General features: G+C 42.9%; 2 protein-coding genes across 3 annotated transcripts in view; one reads left to right on the top strand and one right to left on the bottom strand.

Moving 5' to 3' along the window:
- The window catches only part of Frrs1 (ferric chelate reductase 1), a 49048-nt gene extending 45955 nt beyond the window's left edge, over positions 1-3093 (top strand). Inside the window, exon 17 of the mRNA XM_060392828.1 lies at positions 54-3093. Within this exon, the coding sequence (XP_060248811.1) occupies positions 54-146 (93 nt within the window). The 3' untranslated portion in view covers positions 147-3093. The remainder of the gene's footprint in view (positions 1-53) is intronic.
- Positions 3094-10415: 7322 nt separating this feature from the next.
- Positions 10416-20641, bottom strand: part of Palmd (palmdelphin) — a 45683-nt gene continuing 35457 nt past the window's right edge. The window contains exons 4-8 of one of the 2 annotated variants that reach the window (XM_021655440.2): positions 19505-19619; positions 19337-19370; positions 19104-19217; positions 15164-16261; positions 10416-10778 (exon numbers count right to left, since the gene is read on the bottom strand). In XM_021655440.2, the coding sequence (XP_021511115.1) occupies positions 10735-10778; positions 15164-16261; positions 19104-19217; positions 19337-19370; positions 19505-19619 (1405 nt within the window). In that variant the 3' untranslated portion in view covers positions 10416-10734. The remainder of the gene's footprint in view (positions 10779-15163; positions 16262-19103; positions 19218-19336; positions 19371-19504; positions 19620-20641) is intronic. The other variant, XM_060392827.1, reaches the window with a different exon arrangement.

The following is a 20641-nucleotide window of genomic DNA, read 5'->3' as shown; positions in this document are numbered from 1 at the left end:
TGACACGGGCCCTCATGACGGTGCTTTCCGCTAAATCTCAGCTTTTCTTTCAGGGCCATGTCTTTAAGAAGGTGGTGCTGGCGATTTACGTGTGTGGGAACGTGACCTTCCTCGTGGTATTCCTCTCTGCCATCAACCACGTATGAGCACGCTGAGACTTTATCTATTTATTTATTTTTTTTGTGGGCCTGGGTCACGGTCACTGCCAGAACAGGAAGGGAGACCTGAAGCTTGTCCTGAGTGGCCGAAGCGTGTTTCAATCAGGAAGACCCGTGGACGTCGCTGTGGAGGAATTCTCAAGTCTGCCTTTTCCAGCTCCCGCTCAGTCAAGGGGGACATCCGGATTTAAAACAGTGAATGAAACAAATGAAGATAATTATCTCAGGCAAAGGATAGATGGAGACTGCATCTTTGGGAATGAGACAGGTTCTGTGTAGCCCAGGCTGGCCTCCAGCTGGCTGTGTAAGCAAGTATAACCCTGAAGCTCTGATCCGCTTCCTGGGTGGTGGGATGACAGGTGTATGCCATTATCTGGTTTTAAGGGGACTGTAACTTTTGTGCCAATGCTGCTGTGGGACTTTAAAGAGTATGTTCATGGTGACTAGTTTATTTAAGACATCTTAGTTGTTTTTTTTCTTTTAAGTGTTGTTTTTACACACACACATAGATACACACATACATATGTACACTCTCACACACACGCACACACAAACAAAGAAAACCTGGAAAACAATGTGTTTTCCAGCCCAGGATTTGGGACTTTTTTTTTTTTTTTCATTGTTTAACCAGTGCTTCTGGTTAAAGGTAGATGTGTGCTTGATTTATTCACTGGACGTTTCACTAGCATTTAATTATATCATGGATATGATATTTCCTCCTTTTAGCAGTGAAATGCAAGTAGGCACCTCCTAATTAGAGATCTCATCTATTTCTTCATCCTGGGAGAGCTGAAAGGACGTTTTGTGTCATTTCGGCTCTGATGTCAGTTCTTACAGGAGCTTTAAAGAACAAAGCTGTGACCTTCACATTTGCTAAGACTCACCCTTGTGAGTGCATCCAGCTTGTCCAACACAAGAGAAGGGGGTTCTCATCTCTTGTGAGGATAAAATAACACGGATGGCTCCCTCTGGAAGACATTCCCGGTGCTCTAGTGACAGGAGGTGCTGTTTTCCTTCCTACTCATTTTGTCATTTTGTCTCAATGTTTGCTATGGGGACTTACAGCCAGTGGGTGGCGCTGTAACACCGGAGGACTCATTTGCTCTGCTCGCAATAAGTGTTTTTATTATGGGGCTATTTTTCTTATGTTCTATGGCTCTTGATTTTTTTTTTCCCTGCTTTTTGGGTTGGGGTAGTATTTGCAAGAAACTTAAATTAATGACTGCTATTATTACTTTCTGACTTAATATTTTGTTCTCTTTGATTATTTATAATGACTTATTTTCTTTGATATTCTTCCAACCCTGTAGCAAATGAAGATAATTTTCTTAGGCAAAGTAAGCAAACAAAATTGGACATTAAAAAACAAAACAAAACAAAACAATTGTGAGGATATATTTTACTTCTTTGGATATTCCTTTGGATTGTGACATAATTTCTGCTTGGCCCCAGAACCGTATTTTTATCTCTGAGCAAACGACCTCAGCTTCATGATTTTATTTCTAATCAGTAAATTGGAAACGTTCTATTTTTCTCTACGTCTTAGTTGGAACTAGCTTAGGGTTCAGGTAGCAATTCCTTGTGTTCACGTTCAGCAAATGCTGTGTTACAGTTTATTCTACCCCTGGGGAATGTCTTTATTTCAGAAGAACAAGGCCTGGCGATGCAGTTCAGTAGCACGAGGCTTGAGTGGCACGTGTGAGGCCTGGCTCCATCCTAGCGCAGGGGAACAATGGGGGAACAGGTTAAATCTACACGCAAACACTTTCTTTCAGTTTTTCCATTCTAAGCTGCTAAAGGCTAAAGCGTGCCTTAATAAATCATGCTCGATATCTGACAAGGAAAAATTCTTTTCAGGAAAAGGTGGAATTTGCTTGGGTTCGGTTTCCAGACAGGTGATCTTCCTGGATTTCTAATGCTTAAGCCAGTATTATAATGTGTTCTTGCCAAAGAAATATTTTTTTATTAACTCAGAATTTCATATAATGTATTTTGATCATATCCGCCTCAGCCTTTCTCAGATTTCTACTGCGTCCCTACTCACAGACTGCATGTCTTTTTTTTTTTTTTTTACTTTTTAAATAATTTGTACTGTCTACACTCCAGGGTTTTGGGCCGTTCCCTGGGGAGCAAGGTCCATTTATCACAAGCTGCATCCCCCAAAGAAAACTGACTCCCTCCCATGAGAAGCCATCAACTGTCCATCGGTCCTCAGGTCCATGGGGCTCGAGGACCCCTTCCCACTTCATACTAGAGTGAGGATGTCTGCAACTTGGGCAGGTGTTGTGCAGGTGACCCCCCAGTAGCCGTGAGCTTGGGAGCAGAGCTGTCCTGTCTGCTCCTCACGAAACCGTTTTCCCCCTTTTCTTTCTCCCCAGCCCCTGGCTCTTTGTGCCCCCTCCTCTGAGTTGGTCCCTGAGCCTCGGGAAAGGGTGTGATACAAATGTCCCACTTGGGGCTGATCACCCCACAGACACTTTATTCTGCGTTTCAGCCATCTGCGAGTTTCTGCAGAGCATGTTCTTTTGTACGGAGTGGTATTTGCTCTGGTGTGCTCCTCCGTCGGCTGGTGCGGGAAATCTGTGCCACTTGATCGTAGCATGCCCGTTGTTTCCCTTGGGAACACCACAGTTTCTCTCCCTGTGCTCGGTTTCCAGACATTACAAAGGCTGCTATTTGCCCTTCAGGTTTTCTTCTTGTTTCTGTAATAAACTCTCTGGATAAAAAGTATATTTATATATCTAAAACGTGTATATACATATGTATCTGGATAATGAAATGATTTTTTTTTTGTGTGTGTGTGTGCTTAGTCATATTGTCAAAACAGTAAAATCATGTTTTCTTAAAGAAGGGATAGTCTGTAAAATAGAGATCAATGTTTTTCACAAAATAAAAATATAGTCTAGAAAGTCATGGTCAGGCTAGCGTGCATAAATGGAGTCGCCTGTTCTTGTTTTTATTGGCTTCTGGTTTGAGAGCTCAGAGCAGGACACAGGTGGCCTGTAAGTTGTTATTGACTATGGGAATCGCATTTGAGTTAGCACTTCTCAGTTTATGTCAGGATTTGGAGCTGTAGGTGAACCCTTCCCATATCTGGCTCCATAGGAGGCCGTGGGAAGGATAACACAGCAGATGCCAACTAGGAAGCCTAGGGGGCCGTGTGGCTCTTGGCTGGAAGTCTATTTATCTATGTATTCTAGTAAAGCAAGGGGAAACAAAGGACAAAGGCCCTTGTTCAAGATAATCCATTATTAATGGAACGAGAGAAGCGATTCTTTTAAGTTCTTTATAAACTGGATCGGCCCTCTCCCAGCTCCTGTGTCCTCCTTCCTTCCTTGTCTAACCCCTGCCACACTCATTCCTGTGTCCACAACATTGGCGCTCACCCACCTTACTGCCTTTCTGTTCTCATTGTAGTCAGGGCTGGCTGATTTGTTTTGCTTCCACTTCGTTCTTCTTCCTGGTGCCCTCGTTGTCCTGTTTCCAACTCTGTTCATTCCTTGTCCTGCATCTTTGTAAGTGGGTGGTAGATGCCACTGTAAATTAGAAAGGGCCAGGAGCTGGGAAGCCTGAGTAGCCACATTTACTTCTGAGTTCTGTGCTTGTGGCAATGGCCTCTGTCTCCCGGGAATCCTCTTTGTCATCTTCTAAAACTGTCCCACTAAACTTCATGAGGACTGAGGCTGACTGATGCCAGCCAAAGGCGCTTGCCTTGTGCATGTTTCTGGCAAGCTCCCCGCCGCTTGATGACAGTGTTAAACAGTAACAGTTTTGCATATGAAATGTGTATTTTTAATTATAAGAATGTATGATGGTTGCCTTGAAAACACTGTGCCAGATGGAACAGTCCAGACACAAAGGACAGTTCTTAAATGATTCTCCTGCCACGGGACCCAGCAGGATCAAATATGTGGAGAACCAAGGCAGAATGCAGGATCAAATATGTGGAGAACCAAGGCAGAATGCAGGGTGGCCAGGGGATGGGATTGGTTATTTAATGAATATAAAGTTTGCGTCTGGGGGATGGGTAGCGGTGGTTGTAAAATGTTTTGGATGTATCTAGTGAGCTGAACTCTGCACCGAAACACGACTGAAATGGGAGTAAACAAATGGAAACTGAGGAAAGTGTTCATTGCAGCACTGTTCAGATCAAATGTCCGCTGACAGATGAATGTGTTGTAGACAGCACATGAAGTGGAATATTGTTGAGCCATACAAAGCAATAGGGCACTGACTCCTGCTGTATGTCAATGAACCTTCAAAATCCTATGCTAAGTGAAAGAAGCCAGAGACAAAGGTTGTCTGTTGTATGGGTCCACATATATGGACTATTCAGAACAGCTGAGTCAGTAGAAATGGAAGGGCATTGGTGCCTGCTAGGGGCTAGGTGGAGGGAGGGATGGGGAGGTGATTCCTCAGTGGGTGTGCACTTTTTTTTTGATCTGACAAAAACGTCTTGGAGTTTGATAGAGGCACAAGATGTCTGCTCGCATCTCTGGTTGACCGCTCATAAGAGAGGAATTGGTGCAGGTCTATGGTGACTTTATACATGGTGGCAAATGACCGAACATTTCTCCCTGTGATGCAGTACAGGAAAAAGAGAGCATCTAGTCTCTCCACTTTGTATTGCATAATCGAGGCCAAAGCAAGTGCGCGTAGATGCCATCACCTTCTGTGTAGAGAGACCGAAGGGACCCACTAACCAACCAACTGGTGGCATCCAGAAAGCTGGTAAGGTACACAGCGATGCATGGAAATCAACAGCGTCTCCAGATGTTAGGCATGACCTGAGATCTGAGACACCCAGTTTCCTTCACAATAACATCGAAAAACCTAAGAATAAACTTAACAAAAGAAATGCAAGGCTGCATGGAAAACTAGAAAGCACCACCGGAAGCAATCAGAGTCCAATGGAATGGAAATAGACATTGTGTTTTGGATCAGAAAACATTGCAATGTGGCATTTCCCCCCCCAAATAATATTACAGAGTCAACACAGTCATGACCAGGCTGCCGTGACTTTTTATAGGAATTTCTCTTATAGAAATTGGTAAAACTGAGCCTGAACTTAAAAAAAAAAAAACATCTTATATAAGTATCTTAGTGTGTTAGTATGTGACTGTGAATGTGGGTGTCCAGCTATTGAATGCCCCTGGAACTGGAGTTACAGGCAGTGAACTGTGATGTGGGAATCAAATTCAGGTCCTCTGAAAGAGCAATAGGCACTCTTAACTACTGAGCCATCGTTACGGCACCTTACCCTAAACTTTCGATTTCCTTGTTTTTATACCCCAACCGAGGACAATGCATGGAGAGGACCTAAAACCCCAGCACGGATGTAGCCCATAGACTCAGTCTCTGAGTGAGGTCACTAGTAAGGAGGGCAGGTGCTTTCTCTGGCATGAACTCAGTTACAGGCTCTCTGATCACCTCCCCCTGTTAGGTACAGCCTTGCCAGGCCACAGAGGAAGACAATGCAACCAGTCCTCATGAGACTTGATAGGCTAGGGTCTTATAGAAGGGGAGGAGGACCTCCTATATCAGTGGACTAGGGGAAGGGCATAGGGGGAGAAGAGGGAGGGAACATGGGATTGGGAGATGAGGGAGGGGGCCACAGCTGGGATACAAATTGAATACACTGTAATAAATGATAATAAAAATATTTAAAAAATTGTTTTCTGTGTGGGTATTTTTCCTGCATGTATGTCTGTGTACCATGTGCATACCTGGGCAGAAGAGGATATTGGTTTTCCCTGGAACTGGAGTTATAGACAATTGTTAGCTCCTGTGTGGGTGCTGGGAATTGAACACGGGTCTTTTACAATAGCAACCAGTCCTCTTAATTGCTGCCATGTCTTTCGCTCACATGAACATTTTTAACAAGGCACCAAGGCAATATGAAGGATGATTATTTGACATTTTCAACAAACGTGCTGGCAAAGACATATCCATGTGCAGCAGGATGACTTTAGACCTTTGCCTCACAGGAGAGACGAAGATTCATTCAAATTTGATCACAGACCTTACATGAAAACACAAGACTAATTTTCCTAGCTTTGGATTAAACATTAATTTCTTAGATGTAACATCAATAGCATAAAAGATGAAAGAAGAGAAAACTGAAATAGAAAGCTTTTCTGCTTCAAATGACTGTATCAAGACTATAAATACTAGGTAGGTATTGTGGCTCATGCCTGGAATTCCAGCATTTGGGAGGCTTAAGTTTATGTTTTTAGCTTCTTCAAAACCCACAGCTCCAGTTAAATATATCTATGAAAACATGTAGTAGGTAAGTATCCTACAAAATACCTAGGCAGTAATTTTCAAAATTGGCAGATTAATCAAAAACAGATGAAGTTTGTACCAATGGCCATAGACAAGAGGTAGCCAAGGGCACATGGTAACTAGAGACAAATCTGAGGTCTAAAAGGATATTATAGAAGCACTAAGGTTATCTGAAAGAACTATGGGACGACAGTACTGGCTGCCCCCATAGGCTCATAGGGAGCGTCTTCTTTGAGTGGGTGTGGTCTTGCTGGAGGAAGTATATCCTGGGGGTGGTGGGCTTTGGGCTTTTTCAGAAGCCCAAACCATGCCCAGTGTGTCTGTCTTCCTGCTGCTTGTGTGTCCAGATGTAGAACTCTCAGCTCCTTCTCCAGCACCATGTCTGCTTGCATGCCACCATGCTTCCCACTGTGATGATAACAGACTAAACCTCTGAACTGTCAGCCAGCCCCACTTAAATGTTTACCTTTGCAAGCGTCGCCATGCTCATGGTGTCTCTGTCTCTTCACAGCAATAGAAACCCCAACTAAGACAACAACTGAATGAATACCTCTCGGGAAAAATTATCTTTATCTCTTTTGTTTTAAAATGTTTTTATTTATTTATTTATTTATTTATTTATTTCTTGAGACAATTTCACAAGGCAGCCCAGGTTAGCCTTGAACCTGTGATCCCCCTGTCTTGCTTTCCTGAGTGCTAGGACTACAGGCTCATGCACCATACCTGGCTTACTTCACCTCTCGTCTCATTTGCCCTTCACTAAACATTTACTTCTCTAACTTAAGCGCTAAACCTTTGAAACATCAAGGTGTGCAGTGAGAGGTGCTGTGGGGTTAGCTTTAAATACGTGACTCCTCAGCCGAAATTGACCGTGGCTGGTACACTTGGTTCCGCGACTGCCCTACTAAGTCCTCAGACAACCCTGCAGGGCATGTGACCTTGACTGACAACTGACTTCATTTTAGAGATAAGAAACCAAGTCCAGGAGAGTTGTTTGCGTGAGTGCTGACGGCGACTGTGGCAGACGCTGTTGGCGTCAGTGCTGCGACCCCAGTGGACTGCCCCGCGTAAGTTGAGATGCCGTCACTGTCCCTCTGGTGTCTTTTGCTCACTCTGAACCATCAGCAAGGGCACAGGAGCCTGTGTCACTTCCCTGTATTTGAAACTCAGAAGCGAGGCAGAGTCAGTCCTTACAGTAACTACCCTCACTGAGGGAGGGGAGATGTGGGCCAGTTTTCTAGCATTCTTAATACAGACACTTTCAGATGTGTTCAGCGCAGTGTTGGAGTCAGTCTTGCCGCCTGAGGCACTGTCTTGCTTTTGCACTATAACACGGCCGTTCTTGCCTATGTTTTTCTGCTTTGGGGATCATTTCTCAGAGAAATCACTAGTTCCAGTAGGACTGTCCAGCCACTGGCCAGATGACAATGAATGCGGTAAGTGGATGGTGACAGCCACTGGCAGGCTGTATTATGACAGTTTCCAAGAATCACAGTTGCATTGAATTGATGGTGGGGACAAAAACCAGAAGAGTTAGAGTTAGTTAGTAGCTTTGAAATTGACTGGTTGGGAAAAATGTATTGCCATATCCTGATCTGTATCCTGAAGCTGGCCCCTTTTTGATAATTGTCTCAGAACCCTTGAAGAAAAAGAATTCAGGCAAGACCAGCCAACTATTGGGTCATGCCAGGAAGCCAGAGAGGTTCCAAAGCATACTTAGCGTCATGTGCTGCAGACTGTGTTTAAAATAAAACTCATACTGCAAGCTTGAAAGTGGCAGGGCTACAAAAAGGGTAATTTGCCAGGTTACTCCTGCTAAAACCAGAACCATGAAAAGCACAGAATAAGGTGCTTTCTGAGAGTAAACCTTCAGACTGCCCAGAATCATCCAGGCTAGCAGAGAAACTCTCTACTGCCAGAGAACAGATGGCCTTTGAAAGACAACTCACCTGAAACAGATGTTTCACCGGCTAATGCTTGTCTCTGCAAGGACCTGCTGGCCTTACCTAACATTGCCTCTAGGCTAATAATTAAGAGAAAGCCTTACCATACAGCGTCCAGCAGGGAAAGTCAGGGTCTGTCCTGGACTGGGAGGCTAGTCGCTCAACTTGGAGGACCTGGGTACTATATGGTGGCCTAGGGAAAGATACGTGGAAACAGTCTTTAAAAAAAAAGTTTATTTTTATGTGTATGAGTGTTTTGCCTGCATCTTTGTCTGTGTATCACATACATACAGTACCTACAGAGGCTGGGAGAGAAATTTTATTTCCCTGGAACTGGAGTTACAGAGCACTGTTAGCCATCACGTGGGTGCTGGGAATTAAACCTGGGTCCTCTGGAAGAGGAGCCAGTTCTCTAACTGCTGATCCATGTCTCCACTCCCGTGTGGGATCCATCTAGAGGATGTTAGATAACGGACAGGATAATCACCGGCACAGAGTTATTCTCTTTCAAATCATGATTGAATAAATACCTTGGAAAAATACCTATGAATAACATGTTATATATGCTCATTGTTTGTTTGTTTGTTTTGTGTGTGTACAGATACACATTCATGTGTGTAGGTGGAGGCTGGAATCTAGACTGTCATCCTCGGGAACACCGTCTATCTCCTTTGAGAAAGGTCTTCCATGGACTGGGGCTCCTCAGTTAGGTTGTTCTGGCTGACCAATGAGCTCCAGGATGCTCCTGTCTCTCCCTCCCCAACACCGCCATGCTTGGCATTCTTTTTTTTTTTTTTTTTCATATACAGATGATGCATTTATTTCTTTAATGCTAGGGATAAAAGTAACACTTATACTATAATTCATATAAAATTGTAAACATATATTTCTAAAAAATATAAGATAAATGGTATGGTAATATACACATATTCTTTTGGAGCTCGAGAAGCTGAGAAAAGAGAGTCTGAGTTTGAGGAATCCTGGCGATATAATAAGGCCCTATTGTTTTCTTTTTTTTTTTTTTTCAATGCAGTTTATTCAGGAACCTTGAACAATCCTCGGACCCTGGGGAAAGCCAGCCCACAGCTTAAATAGCCTCTGGGTAGCCAACCCAGGCGTGCCACGTGGGCAATGCAGATAGGTCCACATATATGGAAGCAAGCCAGATCCTCAGCCTTAGCCAAATGTGGAATTGTTCGTGACAGAGAGCACTCACCATCGGGAAGGTGGAAGGCGGAAACCAGCTCCATCTTTAAGGCATAGCATTCCGCAGCTCTCTACAGTTCCCCCTTTTTGTTTTAGACGCATCAGGCAAGAGTAGAGGTCTGATCTCTGATATTAGAAATAAATTGGGACTTTGTACCGATGTTCATTTAGGTGTCATCCACCCAAAGAGCATCAGACCCGTCCGATACCTTTTTCTCAGAGGCGGGACCTCGGGCATCAACCCGCATGCAATCAGACATGCTCTTCTCTGGGTCCAAAGGGGCTGACCCTGAGTGCAGTGCTTAGCCTCGCACATGCTTGGCATTCTTACATGGGCTCTGGGGATTGAACTCAGGCTTGCAGGTCAAATGCTTTCACCAACGGAGTTGACCCCGTTAACCTCTCCTCCTAGTTTTAATGTGAAGATTCTGACTTAGTCATCTAGACCAGATTTGTGCCCTTTGAGAATATGGGAAGTTCTTTCCTAGTGCAGTTAAGCTGTAGTCATTTACCCCACCTTGAACTGAGTTAAAGAGGTGATGGAGTCCGAGAAAGAATGAGTGTGTATGGAAGGCCACGTGCATTCACAAGGTCACCAACCTGAGCACACTCTCTGAACAAGCAGAACTGTACGCACGCATGCCTTTTGGCTGTGTGCAATAGTCTGGAGTCTCAACGGAGCCAACTAGATTGATCTTCCGCAGTTACCTTAAGGTGTCACTGATTTTTTAGAGAGTTTGTGTCCACGTGGAAGGTTGGTATATCTGGCACCTATGTGTGATCTTTATGTTAGCAACATTACAACACCAGTTAAGACAGTGAAGGTATTTTAAATAACTTTATTCTTAAATTTAACAAGCTCTTATTAGAAATGCTTTGGTATCAATACAATAAAAATATACTTGTTTCCCTGACCCTGCTGAGCCACAAATGCTAACTGGAAAAGTTAGCATTTGTCATCCCCAGCTTTTCCCCCCCACAAATAATGACTACTATTTATTTATGTGGCTTACTGTGGGTATAATTATAGATATATATTTTTGGACTTTAGGAACAGGAAATGAAAGTATTCAGGAGAGAAAATTTCAGGCATTTCTTGGCTTCTTCTTCCTCAAAGGCTATTCAGGTGGGCACTACGGCTCTCAGATCACCTTTTTTCCCAGCTTGGCCATTCTTATCCTTAAAGCTGTAGATTAAAGTAAAAAAAAAAAAAAAAAGGCAAGTTATAAACGAATCAAAATTTTTTGCTCTAAATGACCATTTCATAGAAGGCAGGAAAGTTGAGAACATACCTCAGATGGTTTTATCCAACAGCGTGAGCATTGTTTTAGTAGCATAAAAAGATAGTAGAAATAGTGAGCTATGGTTAACTTAGGGCAGGAGGGGTAGGTTCAGAACTAGGAGGAACCTATGTCTACAAAGGTCAGAAAAATGAGCAGATCAAACACAGTACAGGTGGATGGAACAGACTTTTGCTACCAGCTTAAATATATATATTCCTTTAGTCAGTGTCTATCTTTTGTGCACATCCTTAACCATGTACCGCTGAACAAAGAAAAGATACTAAGACCTTAGCTATATTTAGTGATTGGATTTAAAAAGAAATCATTAAGTTTGGTTGTCCAAAGTCTCTCTGACCTTTCGATTTGCAATGGCATGAATAAATTTATGTATGAAATGATGTGAACGAATAGTTAAACATGAATGTGTAGTTGTCCTTTTGGATGGAAGATGTACCTTTGAGTGTGCTCTGCTGCTGATTAAGTGTTGGCTGTAGAAAACATTTTAAAAGATGTAGGAGCAGAATTTATAATAGTCCCTTGGTGTTCTTGTATCATGCCTTAATATTTAGGGCCTCTGAGTATAGCTGCCTCAGTCATGTCCCAAAAGTTGTTAAGATGCTTTCAAGGCACTGAGCAAATCATTATATTAATTATGTAATATTACGTTTGTGTGTAAAATGGCTCGAGAAGCAGCCGTTTAGCTAATTGCACAATTTTGTTTTAATGAAACAATAAAAGGGTAGACATGTCCTTTTTTCCCCCCTCCATCTCTATGTCACACATTAGTTACCTCTTACATAAAGAAATGATCCTATCTCCAAAAGGCCTCTCACAAAAATATGAGAAGGGATGGGGAGCTGCTACTGTTGTTAAGTCATTTTCATCCCCATGCAACCTCTGTGAGATAGTTTCATGTCAAGGGAGGTAAAAAGCATGGCTTTCCCTCCAGTGAATAGGAATGATGACTTCTAACAGCAAGACCAAGATCACTCCTTTGTATTCAGGATGTGCTGAGAGAATTTCCTTTGCTCAGTCAGCTGCATGGGTAGGCTCTGTTCTGGGGCCTCTGAGCAGGAGCCTGCAGTCCTGCAGTAGAACAGACAAGGCTTCAGGAAGGGCTGCTCTTGGGTTTGGCCTCTTCTATTACCAGTGCCGAGAGAGAGCAGGGATAAGAGATTGTTTAAAGGTACGTTTTAAGGCAGGGATAAAATCCTGCTCCCTACAGTTAGGCTTTATCTTGAGAGTCCGTAGACAGAGTCCACCCTGTGTCCCAGGACACACAATGATGTCAGCTAGCACCGACATTTCTTTCTCTCCTTTCTCCAAACCCGTGGCAATAGTCCTAATTCCACGTGGAGGTGTGGAACTAGGGCAATGCCCAGGCAATGCGAGGAGCAGCTCCCAAACACCGAGCCCTTAGTTCTCCTCTTGACCCCGCTTTTCTGCTCTTCTCTCCTCCCAGTTGTCTTTTCCTACAACCACTCAGACAGTTTTAGTTGCTTAAACTTGGTGGGAGACAAATTTGTGTTTCACTCTCAATCCCCCTTGACTCCCGCCGGTAGTTTCCACCTCAAGGGTGTGTAATTTCTCCGGGAGCTAAAGTTTTTTCTACCTCTCTATCCTGAAGTACCAATCGCTATCTCTAAGATCATGGAATTGAGCTGAAACAAGAATAGATAACGTGAGGTCTACCAAAGGAAGCTAGCTGTGCACTTGTTTGGGGGGGGGGTACTGGGATCTCATGAAAAGCTTAATGTAGCCATATAATAGCAGGCGTGTCTGCACCATTCCATGCTTATACAAGCAGATAGACAGATTACCTAAATTTTCTGTCATGATTCACAGTGTTCCAAATTTTACTAAAATATACTGTATTTTAGACTATCCATGCTGGATGAGTTTTCTCCTTATACAGTTTTTTTTTATTTTTTTATTTTTTAGTTAAAAACTGCTTGTGTGTGTGTCTGATACACACACTGAGTGAATGGTGTGTACAGGAGGCTAAACAGGACATCAGGTGTCCTCATTTATTACTCCATGCCTGTTGCCTTGGGACAGGGTCTCTCCCTGATGCAGAAGCTCAAAGTTCTGGCTCAGCTGTGTGACCAGTGAACTCCCGAGGTCTGTTCCTGCAATGGTGGGGTTACAGGCATGCACACACACACAACTGGCTTTCTATATGGGTGGTTGGAATTCAAACTCGCGTCTTTATTTTGCAGACCAAGGCTCTTACCCACCAAGCTGTCTGCTCCATTCTTATATTTATAACAAATGAAAAGAGATTTGCAACTTTTAATTATTGTGTCTACCAGAACCATTGGTATTTAACAGGATATCTGTACTATAATAAAGGAATTGACTTAACTTGTGGGTCTTTAAGCATTGTAGCATTTCTCTCTCTCTCTCCCTCCTCTCTATGTATGTATGCATGTGTGTGTGTGTGATATTGAAAAGCACAATGTACAATGTACTTGTGAAATTGAAGTACATAGGTAGCTATGTTCTTAATGTACATAGATGGCCCCTGAAAGCATATGATGCTATGATTGACTTATTTTTAAAACTCATTCAAACTAACACCTCCACTCTGTAACCTATGTGATGAATTGGAAGGTGACGATGTAAAATACTAGCACAATGAAAGGTGAGGAATTTGGAGCATTCTCTTTACAAGATACTTAGTCTGCTAGCTCAAGACTTTGTATTGTTACTTTGTCTGGAATAGGTTTTCCTGTTTTCATAGTTTTAGTTCAGTAGCATGGTCAGTGTTGTCTGGAAATGTTGCTCACTTCCTGTCATTTTTCTTGGGATAAATGTGTTAACAAGGTAAGGGGAGAAGGGGTAGAGGTGTATGGGAGGAGCTGGCTAATAGCCAAGATCAAAACAGGGAGGTTTTGTGTGTGTGTGTGTGTGTGTGTGTGTGTTTTTACAGTTGGCCATGCCAGTGCTGACCATAAATAGAACGATTCTTTTCTTTGTGTCTCATGCATTGTTTTAAGAATGAATTTCAAAGGAAACATTTGAGCAGCAAACAAAGCTCATTCTCCAAAAGGAAGGGAACTTAGCATCTACACTTTTTCCATATGGGGGAACATTACTTTGGTGGAAGATATATGATTGAATATTTCCCAAGGGGGTAGAAATTCTTCAGATGATTAAACTTACAATGGTTCACCCAGCTCGATGACTTAAAAAGAATGGAGGAATGTCCCTATTATGGTGTTATTAACAACACAAGATTGGGCGTATGGTTCGATGAGGAAGAAATATCTTTAATTGTATAGGTCCTGCCACACTTCTATAGAACTATCAGGTTCTGCTTGCTGGGCTGGTTGGTACTTAGTTGTTATTGCTTTTTAATGATCACTCTTCACTTAGCGGCATTTAAAATTACTTTCCATTTCTAACATTTAGGACCTGTGCATTTGTATAATTTGACTTAGATTTTTAGCTAAGGTAAGCCCTGTTAATCCAATTGTTTTTGTCAGGTTCTTATTCATTTTTCTATAAAGGATAATTATTTACTATATTTGAGTGATAACAAGGAATTTGAAATCAAAGAGCTGTCATTTGTAGAAAAAGTGTTACAGTGTTACTTTTCATTCAATGTTAAAATAGCTAAAGAGATACAAAGCCATAAAAACTTCATAGAGAACGAGAAATGCAGCTATATAGAAAATAGAAAAAAATAAATATGCCAAGTTGGAGAAGACTATGAAAAATTGAGTCATAGATGATGCAAGGTCAAATCACATTCTAAAGTGTAGAAAATTAAAGAGCCAAAGATAATAAAACTACAAAACTATAGAGAAAAGAGATACAGCGAGTAATAAAACGCAAGGAAAATAGTATGTGCCTTCTATTTCCTTGCAAAATTAAGGCTACTTGTTAACTTAGGTGTAAAATGTAAGTCACAGAGAGGCACAGGCAAGTAGTTGTCATTGCATTCTGCAGGGGAAATATGATTTTGATGATCCTCACATTAATTAGCAACCCCAAGTAGGGTTATTCACCTACGGAATTGCTCCCTCACAGAAGACATGTTTCCAGTTACTAAAGGCAGTCAATGCAATATCGAAACAAAGCAAGACGGCGTTTTCACTTCCGTTATCTTTTGAAGTGACTTACTTTGCTCTGCTGCTAATAATTTGGATTAGCATTAATAAAAGCTGTCATTGCCTATTAGTTCATGAGGTGGTCACAGGTGCTGAAAGTCAGAGCGCTCTTGAACACAGAGAAAACTGTCACATGAGTAAACAGCAGTGACATGCCTTGTCGTTTCTATTACCTGTTAAAGAAGGATCCTCAGTCCCATCTCCAGCTGTCGGAACACCCGAGGGAGAGTGCTGGGCAGGGTTGCCCAAGCGTTCCTCTTGCTCTTTCAGAGATATGGAATTTTTGTGAGGAGAGTTATGGTTTGTGTTTTCATGAGGACTAACTTCCGTTCTCTTTCGAGGGAGTGGGGTTGGTTTGACTGGCTGGTAAACCTGACTACAGGGAGCTACGGGATGGTAGGATGGCTTCTCTGCTTGTCCTTCATCCTCCTCCCCCTCATCATCAATCACAACCAGCTCAGCATGGATGACCCCGTCGTACCCCGTCAAAAGCTTCTTTTCTTCCTCATTCTCATCTGCCTGCTGATACCCCATGAAAATCATCGTTACAGGTTCGGTGTCGTCCACATCAGAAGGCAGAGAATGAATGATGTTGTATCTGACATCTTCCGCCTCCTCCTGGCAAGTGGGTGAAGAACTCTTGGGTCCTGACTTCCCAGGGCTTGCTCTGCTGGGGCTCAGTCCCATCCTTGGAGAAACCTCATGTTCATTCTGCCTGATGCTGGATTCTTCCCAAGGGGTCGCCGTCCTCATCTGCTGGCTGTGGACCATCTCTTCCACTTGCTGAACCGTTGATCGGGGCCGAGGTGTTGGTTGAGTAGGGCTGGTGTGAGCGGGACCGTTGCTTCTCCCCTCTGAAAGCCCATCGTCCATATTGTGTGTGGATTCGATTGCGCGGTTACCCAGTCCGTTGGCTTTCACTGTTATCCTTTCATGAACGTTTGGCCCAGGGCTTACTCTCTCTCTCTGTGGGGTAATAGGCCTGCAAAACGGATTGGCGTACACAGGCTCGTGGTACTCTGTGGGTGACTTAGAGTTCCTCTCGGAGGCTTGTCTTAGGAGGTCCTCCACTTCAACAGGTGCGAGGCCATCAGTGCCGTTGTAGGTTGTGTTCTGATTGGAGCTGACTGCGTAGACTGACTTCTGTCCGTCGTCGTACACCTTTATTCCCGTACTTTTAAAGTCATCCGAAGGGAGCGGTATTGAGGACAGAACGACGCTCTCCCCGGTTTTCAAATCTTTCTCAACTTTAATTTCCATGGCATACAAAGCTGTTAAGAGACAAATTGGACACACACTTCAGCACCAACTTCTCTTATAAACTAATTTGTTTACTTTACAAATGTCTTTATGTGGCATTTGAAAACCTCTAACCCAGCGGTGGTGGCGGTGGCGCATGCCTTTAACCCCAGCACTTAGGGAGGCAGAGGCAGCTGAATCTCCCTGAGTTTGAGGACAGCCTGGTCTACAGAGCAAGTTCCGGGACAGCCAGTGCTGCGTAGAGAAACCCTGTCTCAAACAAAACAAAACAACAACAACAACAAAAACAAACCCTCAACCCCCTTCTGATTTGGGTGCTGGAGAGATAGCTTCAAGGCCTGAGTTACATTCCTGGCACCCATGTTAAGAGGCTCAAAACCTCTTCTAACTCCATCTCCAGGGGATCTGAACCCCTCAGATCCCAGATAGCACCTGTATGGAAGCCGTGCACAAAAATTCATGTAGGCACACGCATAAAATACATCTTTAATTTTTTTTTTCTGGTTTTGCCTAGTTTTCTAACATCTGACACTGTGTAACATGATGTCTCAGAAAGTTGTGGATATAAACATAGTTTTGTGTTGGTCCCAGGTGTGGGATGTGGGACTGATTCAGATAATCCATAGCAGCCAGCTATTTGCTTCGTGCCAGCTCTTTGCCAGCTGCCGATAGTTTAAGTCTGAGGACTCTGGAGGGAGAGTAAACGCCAGAGCCCAGAGAGTATGGAGATAAGAGAAAGATCAAGGCTGCTCTTGCTTCCTGCAGCTCCTGGTTGCTGTCGTGAGACAAGAAGTTGGAGATTTCCTGAAACAAGGATTCGATTGGCTCCAAGGAACTTGAGAACCTTAACTAGCAGGAAGCAGCTAAGAAAGAGAACTGTGCCCCCTCTCCCGCTAACCCTTTTTCCTTCCTGGTGTTGAGATGCTGGAAGGGTTTGGGGGGACTAGGGAGAAAGAGATATAAGAAATGCAAACAAAAGAAAAAAAAGTACAGAAAGTGTAGCATTTTGGAAAAATAATTTGAAGGTGCGAGTAAGAGAAATAGAGCCACATAGCTGGTGTTTTCACAGAGAACCAAAAGGCATCCTTTTCCAATCAATAAAAGTGAGCAGCGAGACTGAGACACTCTTGTTTGCCTATGAAGAAGAATGTCTTCCTTCTTAGGAAGAGCAGTTACACTGTGGGCTGCGGCAGGTGAAGCGTCTAGGGGTGTAATTCATTAGCTACATCCTTGTTGGAAGCTCAGCTGCCTGCTGAAACTGTAAAGCGTTCTAAGGTCTATCATACTGTAGAGGGAGCTTAGAGATGGCATTAGTAGTGAGGAGACTGGAGGCCCAGAATGGCATTTTTCTCTCTTAAAAAAAAAAAACTATTTTATTGTATGAGCGTATACAATAAAATATTGTATTTTATTGTATGAGCGTATACAATAAAATATTGTATTTTATTGTATTTTGTATTTATAATATTGTATTTGAGGTATTTTGCCTGCGTGTATGTGTGGTACCCGTGGAGGCTAGAAAAGAGCTTCAGATGCTCTGGAACTGGGGTCATAGACATTTCTGAGCTGCCACGTGGCTGCTGGGAATTGAACCCGCGTCATCTGCGGAGCCATCTCTCCAGCCACCTCCCTGTTACCTTCCTATTTTAACACCACCTTCGAGCAGATGAAGGGCTTAAACAAGAGCAATGGCAACTGCACTGAGTACAGTGGAACTGGAGATGACGGGTCAGCGCACTCGCGTGTGTGATGTCTGTCCCAGGACCCAGGCAAGAGCCCCGTGGGTGGAATTCTAACAGCTGAAGGGAACGGCAGTCTTCGTAGAATTAGCATGGCCAGTGCTTGCTTTGGCATATTTTCCCGTATTCCTTGCCTCCTCTGCTGCTTGATGGGGTGTGGCTTTCCCCGGGTACCCGGTTAAGCCTGCAATACCCCTACTCATCTTCTCCCTGCCTCACATCTTTACCTCATTCTTCCGCATTGCACTCCCTAAATGGTTAATTTAGTGACTGCCTACCATGGGTCTAAGTGAACTTGCTGTGCAGTAGTTATTCATTAAATATCTGTGGAGGGAACAAAGGACCACCACCTGCAGACAGAGACTAGCTTTTCCTTCATTTCTAAAATTCAAAGCTCTCCTCTATTCCCAGACCTTCATTTTCCTTTAAAGTATTAGCTTTATGAAAGTCATCATCCCATGACGATAAATATCCCCAGGGGATATCTTCACTTAAAAATATTCTAGTAACAATATCTACCGGATGAAGTTTCTGAGCAGAGAAGTTTTAAAACAGCTCTTGTTTGTTCCGGGCCTTGTTTTACTTATTCCTTCTTCTTTTGGTAGGAAGCAAAATGTACGGAGTGGATATTTTACTCTTATTATCCCTAATTTGTCCCACAGCCCTGGAAAACTTTGAAAAATGGACCTATGCCTAAAGTGGAAACATGAGCAAGCTGTGAAGACTTAGTATAAAATCTGAAATTGAGAGGGCCAGGGATATGGGTCAGTGGATAAAGATGTTTGCTGCCTGAGGCCTTGAGTTCACCCGCGGAGCCAACATTTAAAAATATTACGTGTCATGGCATGCACCTACCTAGTCTTAGGTGAGGTGGGAGGCAGAGACAGGAAAACTGGCCTGAAACATATGGGCCAGCTAGCCTGCAGTATGCTGTACATGGGTGACACGAGAGAAACTTTGCCTCAAACAAGGGAGGAAGCAAGAACTGACCATTAAAAATTGTCCTGTGTATAAATGCCACAGCAGGTATGCACCCACATTTACACACACTCTGTAAATACATGCACTAATCTTAAGAGGAACCTGAAATTGTTGGATGTTGGTTCTCAAATACCTTTTCTGTTCTGTTCGTTGTCGTCTTGTCCTTCATTTTTTTCCTTTCTTAACCTGGAGGGTACGTAGGAACTTGGAAGGTCAGGGATATTCGCGTAGATGTCTTCAATCGACTCTGTAAAGTTTATATGAATTCCAAATACACGTCAGATATTTCTAATAGTGGAACAAAGCCAGCGATCTTATGAAAATTATCTGGCTTCAACATGAAACAGGCTGCTTAAAAAAACATACCTTCTGGGATTTCTTCCTTTTCCACCTTTACAGACTGTAAGATAAAAAGACTTCTATGATGAACTTAGCTTAAAAACTAAAATATGTAAAGCAGCAAAGACTTATGGAGTATAGTACTTGTGGATTCCTTTGGGAGGAAAACAGAGCTTAAAGCCTAGTTACACTCACTCTTATTATGTCTTCAGTAGTCCTCTCGATCGATTTTAGCCTCTTTAGAATTGCCTCTTCGTTGGCTGAGATTTCCAGTTCAGCCTTTTCAAGATCTTGGATTTCTTTCTCAAGCCTGACAATAAAAGGGACACCTATCTTAATGCTCAAGGTCTCAGACGCATCTTTTTCAGATGCAGACTTAGGAGATGTCTGGCTCCTAAGCATGTAGCATCCCACTGAGCGTCACAGCTTCCTACCAAGTGCCACAAATAATGAATAGAAGGCTCCTGACACTTGAACATTTTTCAATCCAATTCTGCTTATGTTTATTTATTTTATCTTTTACATAGGTACTTCCCAGGTATAAAGGATCGTTTTGGTCGCCAATTGGACTGAAGCATCCCCAGGGCATTAACGGAGCATACCTTTGGGCTCGTGCGAGAGTGTGTGTGTGTGTGTGCATGTGTGCGTGTGTGCGTATGTGCTATTTCCAGGGACATTTAACTGAGATGAGGAGCCCCACCCCATAGCAAGGATTGAGGACACAGACTGAATAGAGATGGAAAAAGGATAGAGCTAATTGTGTAGCAACATTCCCCACCCTCTGCTCTGTTTTTTTTTTATTTTAAAATTTTTTATTTCTGATTTTTACTAACAGTGATGTGTTTTTTTTTAATTTTTATTTTTTTATTATTAGTTACATTTTATTAACTCTGTATCCCAGCTATATCCTGCTCCCTCATTCCCTCCCAATCCCACCTTCCCTCCCTCATCTCCTCCCCTTTCATCTGACCCTGGATACAGAAATTGTGGTATTTTTACACAATGGAATACTACTCAGCAATCAAAAACGAGGAAATAATGCTGCTTTTGGCCATGTGTAGGCCACATATAGCTGAGGAGGTTTTCTTTTTTTAAAAAAATGTATTTATTTTTATTAATTACAATGTATTCATTTTGTATCCCAGCTGTAGCCTCCTCCCTTGTCCCCTCCCACCCCACCCTTCTTCTTCTCCTCCCATGCCCCTCCCCCAGTCCCACTGATAGGGGAGGTTCTTGAAGGAGGTTTTCTTGAACACCATACAATGTCAAATGAATTATAGCACTCCTGGTTTCTTAGGATATCCCTGTCATATAAAAAAAAAAATTATCTCC

The sequence above is a fragment of the Meriones unguiculatus genome, chromosome 10, assembly GCF_030254825.1.
Source record: "Meriones unguiculatus strain TT.TT164.6M chromosome 10, Bangor_MerUng_6.1, whole genome shotgun sequence".
Lineage (NCBI taxonomy): Eukaryota > Metazoa > Chordata > Mammalia > Rodentia > Muridae > Meriones > Meriones unguiculatus.
The sequence above is the reverse complement of the archived record's forward strand: the minus strand, read 5'-3'. Positions and strand labels throughout refer to the sequence as shown.